Below are 13414 nucleotides of genomic sequence, written 5' to 3' on the forward strand. Positions count from 1 at the left end.
TTTGCATTTTAATTAATGTTTTTTAAATATATATTTTTAAAAGGACATCATTTTGCCTTTTCGTATTAGTCTACATTAGATTACATTTGCTTTAAGTAGTAAATAGACATGCTTCATTACCTGTAGGAATAAAACATCTCTGATCATCTTCTCAATCTTCTTCCTCATCATCTGACTCTTTATCTCTCCTTCCTTTCTCAGTGCTTTTACCCTGGCCACTTCTTCATTAGATTAAAAACTTAGAAAGTTTTACAAACTTCTCCTTAATCTGCTTATCAGTGCTTTTAGCCCGAATCTGGAATCAAAGACATTAAAAAAAAAAAAAAAAAATGAAATGGGCAAGCTATGATCTAGCCAAAAGAGCTGATGCAGTCATTTCTAAAATGAATGTGCACGGCTATAGTGTCAGACACTTCAAAAATGTTTTAGCTGTATAAAGACAGTCTTTTATGTTTCTTGATATTTTAAACTAATTGTTATATTATTTTAATGATCATAATCATAAACAGTGGTTGCTCAAATCATTTATCCACATATCTATCCATGGTGGCTGATGAATCTGAAGTCTCACACATTCATAGGAAATAGCTTATAGTTTTCATGTTGAAAAATAAGGTGGATAGCTCAATGTATTTCCAAAGTAGTATTGTTGCACAGCCTGAAATCACATGGTTAAATTTTGACATTAATATGTTCTGCAGTTTGATGCACTCTGTCAACACTTCTGAAAGATTCTCAACTTCTTCTGTAAGGATTGTAGGTCAGTTTTGATCGTCTCCTAAAGTAAATCAATGAGTTGATACCCCAATCAGGCATTTGACCAATTATGACATTATGAACATTATGACCAAGTGAAGTGAATAACAATGATTATCTCTACATCACAGCACCTGTTAGTGGATGGGATATAGTAGGCAGGAAGTGACCATTTTGTCCTCAAAGTTGAGCAAGCGTAAGGATTTGAGAGAGTTTATAGTAGGCCATATGCACTATACTGACTTAATTATGAGTTGCTGTGACGAACTTCATACAAATTGGATCAGCCTGTAAACTTCAGTTCTTTACAATTTCCATTCTCTTCCATTTTCCTGTTTTGTTCTTAACAAATTATAGAATGTATATAAATAAAACATTTCAAATTCAATATTTAATTAATTGAGATCCAATGTGTGATTTAAGTGTTCCCTTAATTTTTCAGAGCGGCATACATTTCATATGTAACTGGAAAACCTATTGACAGTAGATATATGAATTCAAGTTGGTGATGTAAGGCTTGGATGCAGCTGCTTGCTTGGTCATGCATGGTCATCCATGATAGGTTGCCACATGTGCATTTGTGTAATTTCCTAACAACTAAATATTCCACTGTCAATTGTTAGTGGTATTATAAAAAAGTGAAAGAAATTGGAAACAACAGCAACTTAGCCACATAAAATCACTGAGTCAATAGCTACAGACCTCCAAACTTTATGTGACCTCCAAAACAGTGTAGAGAGCTTCATGAAATGGGTTTACATGCATGACCAAGCAGCTCCCTCCAAGCCTTACATCACCAAGTGCAATGCAAAGCTGGACTCTAGAGCAGTGGAGACGTGTTCTCTGAAGTGACAAATCATGCTTCTCTGTCTGGCAATCTGATGGAGTCTTGCCTGACGGCAGTATGTGCAGTGTAAAGTTTGGTGGAGGGGGGTTATGGTGTGGGGGTTGTTTTTCAGGGGTTGGGCGTGGCCCCTTAGTTTCAGTTAAAGGGTCTCTTAATTCTTCAGCATACCAAAACATTTTGGACAATTTCATGCTCCCAACTTTGTGGGAACAGATTAGGGATGGCCCCTACATCTTGACTGGGCTGCACAGAGCCCTGACCTCAACCCAGCAGAACACCTTTGAGATGAATTCTCATCTAAATTTCTCATCAGTGCCTGACCTCACAAATGCGCTTCTAGAAGAAGGATCAAATATTACCATAAACTTGTGGAAAGCCTTCCCAGAAGAGTTGAAGCTGTTATAGCTGCAAGGAGTGCATATTAAAAACTCTACGGATTAAGAATGGGATGTCATTAAAGTTCATGTGCAGGCAGGCATCCCAACATTTTTTTTTTTTTTTTTTTACAATAAAAGTGTAGGTATTGGCCTATAATTGTATTAGACAATATTTTCTTTATTTTTTTCCACCAGATGGCTCCAATCTGCCTTAAATGCATTGGATAAAAAAGCTCTATTAAAGGTGCTCTATATCAGTAAAATATCCCAAAACCACTAGGCCAGTGTTATATATTTTGTTCAGTTGAGTACTTACAATATCCCAAATGTTTACAACTATATGTAAATTGTGAAAAAAAATGCTATTTTAACCAAGTCTGAGCATAGCGTCTGAGGGAGTCACCTGACAATTGCATCATATTTGTGTTATCCTTGGTTTCCGGTTTTATTTGGAAGAAACACTTTACTCCTAGCAGTGTGCAAAAAGGGTCAGCAGCCACTAAGCAAACACACAGAGTAACATCCAAATAAACTTCTGCTTAGGGCCCCATGAAGAGCCGGCCTTGCCGCTAAGCTACGGAACATGCTATCTGTTTCTGATGCAGAAAAGTTAGTTCATGCATTTAACTGACCTTCTATTGCCCCACAAACACTGGACTTTTTGTTGTAGCCTACCAATTGGATATCCAAGTCCACTAAAAGAGGGAGAGCCTTTTCACATTTGACTCCAAACAGCCTTCCTGATGATGCTCCAGTTATATCAGATCAAATGCGCATGACTAACTTTTGCTTGAGATGCTATGAACAGCAGCTACGCTAGTTGTTTTCCATTTGCTTTTCTGTTTTACCTCAGGATGCCTATTCCGGTTTGAGCAGCCTCGTACGACGACTTCAGATGCCCCGACACCTGTGAAGAGATGACTCCAACTCCTGCAAGGACTTCGGATGACACCAACTCTAAATCAACATGCACCTCTGCCATATTTTCCATATATTGTAATCGTTATGTTCACAAATTGAAATAATTTTGTTTATGTCTAAAATGAATACATGATGTTATCTAACTGCTTGATTTGTGTTATCCTAGAACTGTACATTTCTGAAAAGTGGACATTATTTGAACAAAATCACCTCTGATAACAGATCACTTTAAATTGCAATTTTCTGTAAAGCTGAATTGATATGTATTGTGAAAAGTGCTATAACCTGCATGAATGTGAATTGAATAGAATTGAACTGTATTATTTTGGAAGGATACAATTTGTTTTACTTTTTATTTTCAGAATGGCATTATGGAATAAGAACAACACAATGCAATTAGCCTATTTATTTTATTAAGAAAATATCATATACATAAGAATAAGTGGGCTCTATGCAAATGTGCAACTATGCAAACTAAAAACATAAAAAGCATTGAAATGTATGAACTTCTTTGTCTGGTAGCTGTCATTAATGCTGTATCATTAATGTTGTTAATGATGTGACTGTAATACCTATTGTTCTTGTGGCTTTGATTAAAAAAACTAAAATCAAAACTTAAAAACCTAATCTGTACTAACATTAATGATGTGTATTCAAGTTCTTAAACCAGAAAAAGCTGAGCACACCAAGACATACTTTGAAAATTGGTGGTTTGCCTGAAAGTTAGAAAGTAAAGTTAGTCCAGGATGGGGTAAAGGGGAAGGGTTTTAAAGGAGTGCTGCACGGAGTTTACTCAAATGTAAAAGATAAAAAGGTTATAACCCTGTACTGGAAGGACATCACTCCATATCCCTTTACCAAAAAATCCATGTGCAAAATCCTTTAATGCCATTTGACCTATTGATGGCACATCAGTAGGCTACTCCTCAAATTATTAGAGCATCTACATGTAAAGGATTTTCATTTCAAAAAGGTGCATTTATGGACACCATGCAATTTGCTTATCGAGCTAACATATGCTGGATAAAGTCCAGCTGCATTCGGACAAAACTAACACTCTTCTATCTTTAATACAGTCACCTACTTCGTGATGTAAATGTCAACAGCAGGTTGGTCCTTTGCATCAAAGCGCTGCTTCAGCAAATCCGTAATAACAGCACCTCATCCGACTGGCGTTCCTCAGGGATGTGTGCTACTGTACCCCCCTGTTATATCATGTTAATAGCAGTGAAGTGCAATATAACAACAGTGACCTGCTCCTTTCAAGTAAGCTGATGATACAGTTTTGGTCGCTTGCCAGAAGGATGTAAATAGTCCATTTCCAGTATGTTGACAGCCGTGTCTTCTGGTTTGATAACAGCTCCCTACACATTAATATCACCAAGACGAAGGAGTCGTGATTAGAAAGTTACGCTCAAGCTGGCAGCACAGGATGTGAAGCAGGTCACCATGTACTATAATAGACAGGAAACTTAACTTTCAGAGCAACCTACATCCACAAGAAGCCAAAGCAACAAACACCATTTAATGTTCGAAGATTCCTATGGGGGAAAATATATATAAATCCTGGTAAAAATTTACAGTAAGGTTAACAGTTTGTTAGATATGTACTAATACATTTTTAACATTTCAAGTTGTATAAATTGTAATTATTTAATATATTATGAACTAACATATATTAACAGTGACCACAAGTATGTTTATAAATTAACATTAACCTAGATAGCAAATGCTGTAAAAGTATTGTTCATTGCTAATTCATGATACCCAATCCATTAACTATGAACTGAACATTACTGTAGTGTTTCCACCAGCAGTCATTTGTCTGTTGTGATGTCACTTTACTCTTTTAATGAATGTTTTTACTTATGTCTGCTTATGTTCAATGATTACTTAAAGTCTATTTATGTGAAATATTTATAAATGGTATCTGTCTACATGCTTTTATTCAGTTTCAAAAACTACTTTCCATTTTATAACAATAAAATACATTTTTATTTTCACAGTCTGTTTGTAGTAATACAGAAATAAGTGCATATATTAGATCTCATTGTTCTCTTTCATTTAAAGAGGTGATTCATATGCATATGATATAAAATTATTTTTGCCTATTCAACTGTAGTGCTTTAGTATTTTGTTCAAAAACATAATTGTTATATTCAGTTTTAGCAACTCGCCTAGAACCTGAAACCTTGAGTTTGGCTCTCAAATTGACAATACACTGAGGCCTGACACTTCACTCCTCCACGCACGCACACACACACACACACAAAATTTCACTGACCAGCTTATAGTGGTTTGTGACTTTACTGTACACAGTGAGAAACAATATAAAAAGAAAAATGATTGTGCCACTAGAGAGATCACACATCTCTCCGTGATAGCTGTTGTTCATAATACAGTAAATATTCAAATCAGGATACACAACTAGTCTCTATGCATACTCAAGAGGTGAACATTCATACATAATTCTAATTATTTTTATAAACAACTTTTTTTTCTTTTGCAACTGAATTTTGAAGAAAAAAAAGAAAAAAGGAGAAAAGAAATTACAGGAATAGTTTCAGATTTTTTTTGTTTTTGTTTTTTGATTTTTTACAGTTAGACCTCTTTTTACTGTCAAACCAGTTGATTCTGATTCTAGCTTTGTGTCATCAGTACATGCTGCCATAAGAGAAAACCCCTAGATCAGTAAAACCTCTAGACAAGATACAACATATGTTGACTTTGGGCATTTATTAAATCATATGGTATGTATTCAAGCGGAGATTATTTGATACTCTATACTAGAATGCGAGTATACAGGCCCGTGTCCCTCTGTGAAACATGCCAGCATGTATCTGAGTTACACAGCAGCTAGAGGAGAAAAAGACAAGCATGTAACCGGTGAGTTAGACGTCAGACTGAGTGTTAAACGGATTAGAAATGTGAAAAAAGGCGAAAAGGTTTGTCTGTGGATCAAAAGTCCTAGAATATGAACATAAATAAAAGAAAATACAAACAAAAATGCAGCTGATTATTGTTTCAGAGGTTAACATAAAACATTTACTTTTCTCCACAGATGAGAACAATGTAGCAAACTGTATAAAATACCCAAATTCACAAATAAGAGAGTTGTCCCATTGTCCCAATGACCCTGTGGTATTAGAGAGAAACAGCACTCTTCAGATATAAAAATAGATTTCTTGTCTTTTAAAATCCTCTTAATATTTGAGAAATGATGCTGTTCCTCTTGTAAAAGAAGACAGCACCGCTCTCTGATCACCTCTGTCGACCCCTTTAGGCTTTCGTATATTTTGCATAATTTGTAATATATTTCCTTCTTGAAAATTTTGCAATTAAAACCATAAATACATACCTTACATTGGACAACAGAAAGAGGGACGGAACAAAACGCAGTAGCTTCCGAGCAGAACGACAGTAGCTAAAATCAAACGAGGAATATTTCAGTCCGTTTCGAAAGAAGGTAGAAAAAAACAAACAAATTCTCAATCAAATGTCCATGTCAAACCTAAAAAAGAAGAAAAAGGGACAAAACAAAAGCATCAAGCATTAACGAGTAAAAATAGATGGCGTGATCAAACCGAACATGGAGACAGGAAGACAGCGTTGCTACAAATATAACGCTAACATCTACACGAGACCCTGTATACCTCCGTGTGGTGTGACTTTATATGCTCAGTTCACGCCTACAGATATGGCACTATGTCGTCCCTCGCCGCAGGAGCACTGCCCAACAGAAGACTCACATCCTCAGACCCACTTAGTGTGGACAGAACGATCATTTTGCTCACAGGAACCCACTAACCTCATTGTGTCCTGTGCTGTATGCCAGCTTATTTAGTCCCCCGTGTGCCAGGTGGCCCATACTGAGTATGTTTCCCTTCCTCGGTCTTTACCAGATGACGCTGGAGATGCTCGTCTCTCTGGGCAGCAGCGGGAGCATGGCGTTATTGCCATGGTGCTCGTCCAGGCTGTGTTGGCGCAGGGTCTTGTTGTTGACGGGCCGCTGGCCATTCAGGAGGGTGAGGGGCAGGTTGCAGTAGGTGTGCTGGGGTGGGAGCGTGCCTCCGGCCGTGAAGGGCAGCTCGTAGTCGTAGCTGCGGTAGTGCGAGTGTTTCTGCCTTGCCAGCGAGTGCGAGCGGTACGAGCTCCGCAGGGATGGGCGCAGCTCAGGGTGAGCCGGCGCCAAGGCGGCGGATGTGGCCGTGGCCATGGAGATGGCCGAGACGGTCTGCAGGTCGGCGAAGGGGCCGGGTTCCCCGGTGTCCAGTGCGTGATTGGTGAGGGTTTGCTGGGGGCGGCGGTACGGCATGGTGTAGCGCAGCTGCTTCCAGAAGCGCGAGCCAGGCTTGTTGCTCTGCGGGCCGTTCCAGTGCACTACGCTCAGGCATTTAATGGACTGTTTTAACTCCTCCACTTCCTGGTAGTTAATGACTCCTCGCAGATCGGCACACTCAATCAAGATCACTTTAATGTCCCCTGAAACCAGAGAGTTGCGCAGACGGGACTCCAGCTCAAATATACTCCACCCGCGACGCAGCACGTAGCTCGGGGTCAGCACGATGATCAGGCGTTTACTCATGTCTACGCAGCGGGACACATCCTCTATGTAAGCTACATGACAGACAAAGAAAGAAACTGTAATATCAAAATAAAAGATCATTTGAGGGCTCAAAATAATGCACATTTAAAGACAAACGCACATTTAAGACACAACAACCACAGTCATTCATGAACAACAATCTATGTGCACCCGTGTTTTTGCATTCAAACAAAGCTGTACCTCTAAGAAGATGTGTGTCATCCTGGTAATGTTGACTGCTCATACCTGGACATAAACATTCAGCTTTCAGACACAGCACACATACAGGGCAAAAACACCTGACATATGATGAAAACAAACACAGCGTCACATAAACGGGCTCTGATGGCTTGCAATAATAATAATAATAATAATACAACAAAAATACTATTATATATTTGGAATATTAATAATTGTTTAAATACAGTGGTGCAGGTATGAGATCACTTAGCAGGCTAAAACGCGGAAACAAGTTAGCATTTTAGCACTTCCGGTTCCATTGTCGCTTTTTTTCAATGGGCTTTTGGTTAAATGGCTGAGAAAAAGGTCTGTGGTGAACACAAGCTCAACACATTTTCACATTTTATTCTATGACGTAAAATACAAAAATATTACCCCACTCGTAAGTTTTTTAAGCGGTTACATTTCTTAAAAAAGGCAGTTTCTAACAAGTGGCTAAATAGGACTACAGAGGCTGTCAAAGAGATTAAACATCATCATGCCGAGAAAGTAAACTTAGTTCGCTTTTTACAGCCTCATTATGCTTATAATTGTTATCTTATAAACTATGCTTTTAGATAAAATATGAAAGAATGAAATGTTGGAAGCTTAGTTATCGAGCGACCGCGGTGTAGTTCGTTTATAGCCTAGTTTAGCTTTTTACTTCTGGTGACTGCATTTAGGCTTCAAAATTCATAAAAGTTGTGTTCATCTATGATGATTATCTTGATGGACAAAATGTGCTTGTTTTTAAGATAATACAAAAGCCTATGGGAAAATCCTATTGGGTTTTTCTCAAGGAAACCAATGCGATGCTGCCCGTTTGCATACGAAGTTACGTCATACCCGCAGCACTATTATTGCTTGGTTCTACAGAAAGTTTTTACAGAAAGTTTTAAGACAAAAAAGTTATTAAGCTATTTTCTAGTCAACATAAGGCTTTCTGATCATATTAATGCGGATGAGGGACTTTAATTAGATTTAATTACAAATGATTAAATTACTTTGCAGTATTAGGAAGCAAGGTAAATCCAGTGCTGCTACCATGTTTATGAGATGAAAATGTCACACTTCATTATGAATGATCGAGGAGTTTTCATTAGTTCTGTAGAATTAGTGCTGTTTGTCAAATCTGGCTATACAACTTTTAGTGCGATTGTTGTGGGTGTGGGAGGAATATACACTCCTTAAACTTCACAAGAAATGAATTTATCTGATTATTTCTGTGAAGATCTGGTTTGTGCTAATGAAAATGTTTAAACATTTAAGACAACATTTACAAACACACTAACAAAGACATACATGCATTCACACAAAACACACATTCTTCACATACTGCTGGTAGGAATGAGATCTCGGTCAGGGATGAAGAGTTTGTATCCATAATGCTTCTCAAGGACATCAGGGAGAATCTCCAGAGCAAAGCGCTCCTCCTCCTGTAATTCCTGACCCCACTGATCCAGCTCCACCTTACTGTAGGACAGGTACGCGTCATACTCTTTATTTTCTGAGGTGAAAAAAGAAAGAAAGAAAGAAAGAAAGAAAGAAAGAAAGAAAGAAAGAAAGAAAGAAAGAAAGAAAGAAAGAAATGAGCAAAATAACAAATGATTTTGAAAATGTTACAATGCTTCTGATGAAAAAAAGGAGTCCTAATCGTGATTGCATAAAGTAAGAATCAGAAACAAATATGTAATTGCTGCAGTGTTGTGCTCAGTAACTCCTGTAGGTGGAGTGTGTGTGTGGCTTTACCTCCGTCTGTATCCTCCCCACCAAAGTGATGCCTGTAGCAGAGCAGCAGCTCAATCCTGTAGCACTTATACACAGATAATAACAATGCCAACAGCAGAAGAATCGCACCCAGACCACCCGCCAACTCAACGGTGTACATCAGCTCCACTGAGAGACACAAAATGGAAAGAGAGACAAAATGAAGTTCTCTAAGCTGACAATTCTTCCTGGAATACATTAACAGTAACATAACATAGCATGCATTCAGACTCTTCAGCTTGTAAAAAATACTGTGCTGGCAACATAAGTGCTGGGATAAGCTGGTAATTCCACATACTACAAATCAAAGAAAACCACGGTAATACAAGCATATTTTTAGTTTTTTAATGCTGTAGCTTTATAGACTGCAACAGTGCCCATACACCTTTTCAGCTGCCTTGGTTCCAGAAGTATTTTTTCCATTAATTTTCCCCATAGAAGTCTTCATTTAAGAGTAATATGCCATAAACCAAACCAACCAGCCATGAGCTGTGAGTAATAAACATTACAAAATTTGATTTGAAGCAAAAAAAAATATTTGAAATCAAACAAATGATGCCCTTGATGAGGTAAAGAACTACAATTACATGAATCATTGAGAATGAAAATTGAATTAAAAAACGAAATATAAAAGTGATCGGTCAGAGACTTGATTTAAAGATGTTTACTATAAATAGAAACAATTTCAAACATGCATATTACAAATATACAAATATTTCTGTAATTTGAGAGCATTGGGAAACTGACTGGGAGTGGCTGAGTGTTTTTGCCGCAATTTGTTTGTCAAGATTCTCCGATTGGTGGAGATTCTCTGCAGAATCATGGGTAAGTTCACAAGGACTTTTTCCACTAGGAATTCTGCTGTTGAACATGATTATTTAAAGACCCCCTGTGGTGAAAATCAAGTTTTTAATGTTGTTTATATGTTTATGTGGTGTTTTAATATGCTTTAAGATAAACTATGTGCAAATACATAAGTCAACACCATTGCTGAGCATTTTCTCTTTAAAACTGCAGTGAACCAAAGACAGTCTCAAAAATGCGGTTTGAAATCATCAGGTTCCTTACGTCGCAAACTACCTTGTAACCGATCACGTCAACGTGCGGGAGGGCTTTGACTCTCAAAAGAAGAATATTCCCTTATATTTTCCTGTTGATATGAAAAATCATGTACATTTAGCAATATAGTGGGTGAATTATGTATATATGACGTATATTACGATGAACTACAAAGTACAAACCTTTCTCCACTGACATTCTATGAAGTTCAAAGCGTTTCTAAGGATGCTGATTTTTAAAAGACAGACTGAGATGGTGAACAGAACACGGTTTCTAAAACATTAACAACACATTATTAGCCGTTTGATAGCTATTCATGAAAAAGGATAATCATATTCATTACCGTTGTGAAGTGAGATACCATTGTGCAGTGTTTACTACAGTAAAGTTGAGCGAGTGGATCTCTCTGCTGGTGTGAGTGAGTGGAGGCAGGGATAATTAGCATAAACATGGATCAGCATATAATAAACAAGCTATTATAAGGCATTAAGCAGAAAAATATGTTTTAAATATGTTGTCTTGGTGATCAAATATGGTTTTAAGGGATACAATTATTGACAACAGGGGGACTTTAAAAAAAGAATGCTGGCTGGTGGCTTCAACAAAACCATATATCATAAATTAACAAATTCATGGCTCACAGTAGGTCTGTCTTTATAAAGGTTTATAAATAATGTTATAAATCATTTCCCCTATGGTGAAAATGATTGGGTTTTACTTACAGAACTGTTGCACTATTACAGAAACCAAGCCTAGAATACTACTTCATCTGTTTTGTAACCATGGCAATTTCAGTTGGAAGATTCAATTCTAGTCAGATTCTAATTTAAGACTTAAGTAATTTTGAGCAATATGGTCCCTGATCCCTAGCATAGGATTCTAGGTTAGCTGGAATCAGGCTTGATGGCAAGACTTCCTTTGTCAATTAGCTTCACTAGCAAATCTATCAGCCAGATCAGCACCAAACCAGCCTGGACCAGCATGGAAATTCATGCTGCGTTAAGGACATACACAAGGGGTGAGAAACGCGAAATGACTTCAGAATGATTAAGTGCTAATGATGTTCATATTGTTCAAAGCTCCTCTGCGCTACAGCTAATGGAGGAAAACACGAAAGATATACTCGGATGCTTCAGAGAGGCTGAAAGATTCTGAAAGCATGTGTGTTTGTGTGCTCCGCAATGAGCTGAAGGAGGGGGGAGGGGGGGGACATATGAGAGATTTGGTTTGTGTATGTGGCTTTGAGATTATCTGCAGAAATATGTGTGTATGGTTAAGATGAGTTGAAAGAGAGAGAGAGAGAGAGAGAGAGAGAGAGAGAGAGAGAGAGAGAGAGAGAGAGAGAGAGAGAGTGTGTGTGTGTGTATGTGAGAACAGTTGAATAAGTTTTGAGTTGGGCTGAGAGGGAGAGAATGTGTGTGAACTGCTGAAGCCGTTTCCTCCTCTGAACTGCCATTAAAAGAGACGATAGGATGCCTTCAAAGCAGCCCTCTAAAAAAGACAGTGAATTTTAGATGCTGATGCATTTCCCTAAAGGAGAGTAAAAAAGAGACAGACAGACAGAGAAGAGGAGGGAGACACAGGAACATGCTGTGCTGTTTATGTACAGAAATCCCACAGCACATTAAAGTGATAGTTTACCTAAAAAATTAAATCCTGTCATCATTTACTCAACCTCTTGTTGTTCCATACCTTTATGACTTCCTTGCTTCTATAGGACAAAAAGGTGTAGATTTGAAGAACATCCAAGCTGCTATTTTCCATACAACAAAAATATATACACAAGAGTACAGTCCCTAGGAGTTGTCAAAATATTGATCTTATTTGATAGAACAAATATTTGCCGATGGCCAACCACAATTGGATACTGTAAAATATACTGGGCTCCCATTTGCTGCTTTTGCTGTAGTGTGTAGAATTTCCTTCACTTGGGTTGAACGGCGGCAGAGAAATCTTGATAAAACGAGATTCTGCTGTTCTGAAATATCGGGCCCCCTTTTTGCACCGCACTTCTACTGGGATCAAGCATCTGCTTTTTTTCCTAAAAGTGGACGAGGTTGACCCCTGCCATCAGTGTCATCAATCTCCTTTGTGATGTGCTCAGTCATTTCTTGTAGAACTCTGTATAACGCTGGGTCAAGCTTTTAAGTATTACTGTGTCCGTAGGTGGATCTTTTTTTGTCAAGTTTCTTTGCAGGTTTTTCATTTTAAAGGGGTGGTAAAACACATTCTTTCGAAGACTTGATTGTGTTTGTGGGGTGCACTGTAACATGTTCATGCTTTGTTTTTAAAAAAGTGCATTATTTTTCATATATTTTACCTTTATTCTACACTGCTCTGTCCATCCTTGTAAAAATGGTCTGATGGTTTCCAGGTTCTATGAAGCAGGTCCCTCAAAAATACGCAATGGGCTCTGATTGGTTAGCTGGCCCAGTGTGTTCTGATTTGCTAACTGCCTAGTGCACGTGTTTTGGAAACCCCCTGTAAAGACTGCAGATCTATAGTGATTGTTACTGAATGGCACCCTTTGTATTTTTAGAACAATTATAGCCAAATATCTGTCGCAAGAACTATTAACCCAAAACAAGCCGAATCAAACACAGAACCATGTTTAGCATGACTGTAGATAAACAAGTAGTAGATAAATAATACATAAAAGCCCTTATCAAAGAATAATTTACACTAATTCCAAGAAAGTTTGCTGTTTATTTAAAAAAGATTTTAAAAAGTTTGTAACGTTAGGTGTTTGTTGGATGTATGTATGAAGTATGAATGAGCATTTAACAAACTGGTTTGCAGAGCTAGACGGCGTTGTCTTTTGTTTACTTCCTTGCTATAACGCTCAATTAATACAAACTATTACAGGAAAACACATTGATGAAA

General features: G+C 37.8%; 1 protein-coding gene across 3 annotated transcripts in view; it reads right to left on the minus strand.

Moving 5' to 3' along the window:
* Positions 1–4791: 4791 nt before the first annotated feature.
* The window catches only part of il1rapl1a (interleukin 1 receptor accessory protein-like 1a), a 153722-nt gene continuing 145099 nt past the window's right edge, over positions 4792–13414 (minus strand). For 2 of the 3 annotated variants that reach the window (XM_067443930.1, XM_067443929.1), the window contains 4 exons: positions 9455–9601; positions 9042–9212; positions 7688–7732; positions 4792–7518 (listed from right to left, as the gene is read on the minus strand). In XM_067443930.1, the coding sequence (XP_067300031.1) occupies positions 6797–7518; positions 7688–7732; positions 9042–9212; positions 9455–9601 (1085 nt within the window). In that variant the 3' untranslated portion in view covers positions 4792–6796. The remainder of the gene's footprint in view (positions 7519–7687; positions 7733–9041; positions 9213–9454; positions 9602–13414) is intronic. The other variant, XM_067443931.1, reaches the window with a different exon arrangement.

This window comes from Pseudorasbora parva, chromosome 5 (genome assembly GCF_024679245.1).
Source record: "Pseudorasbora parva isolate DD20220531a chromosome 5, ASM2467924v1, whole genome shotgun sequence".
Taxonomy (NCBI): domain Eukaryota; kingdom Metazoa; phylum Chordata; class Actinopteri; order Cypriniformes; family Gobionidae; genus Pseudorasbora; species Pseudorasbora parva.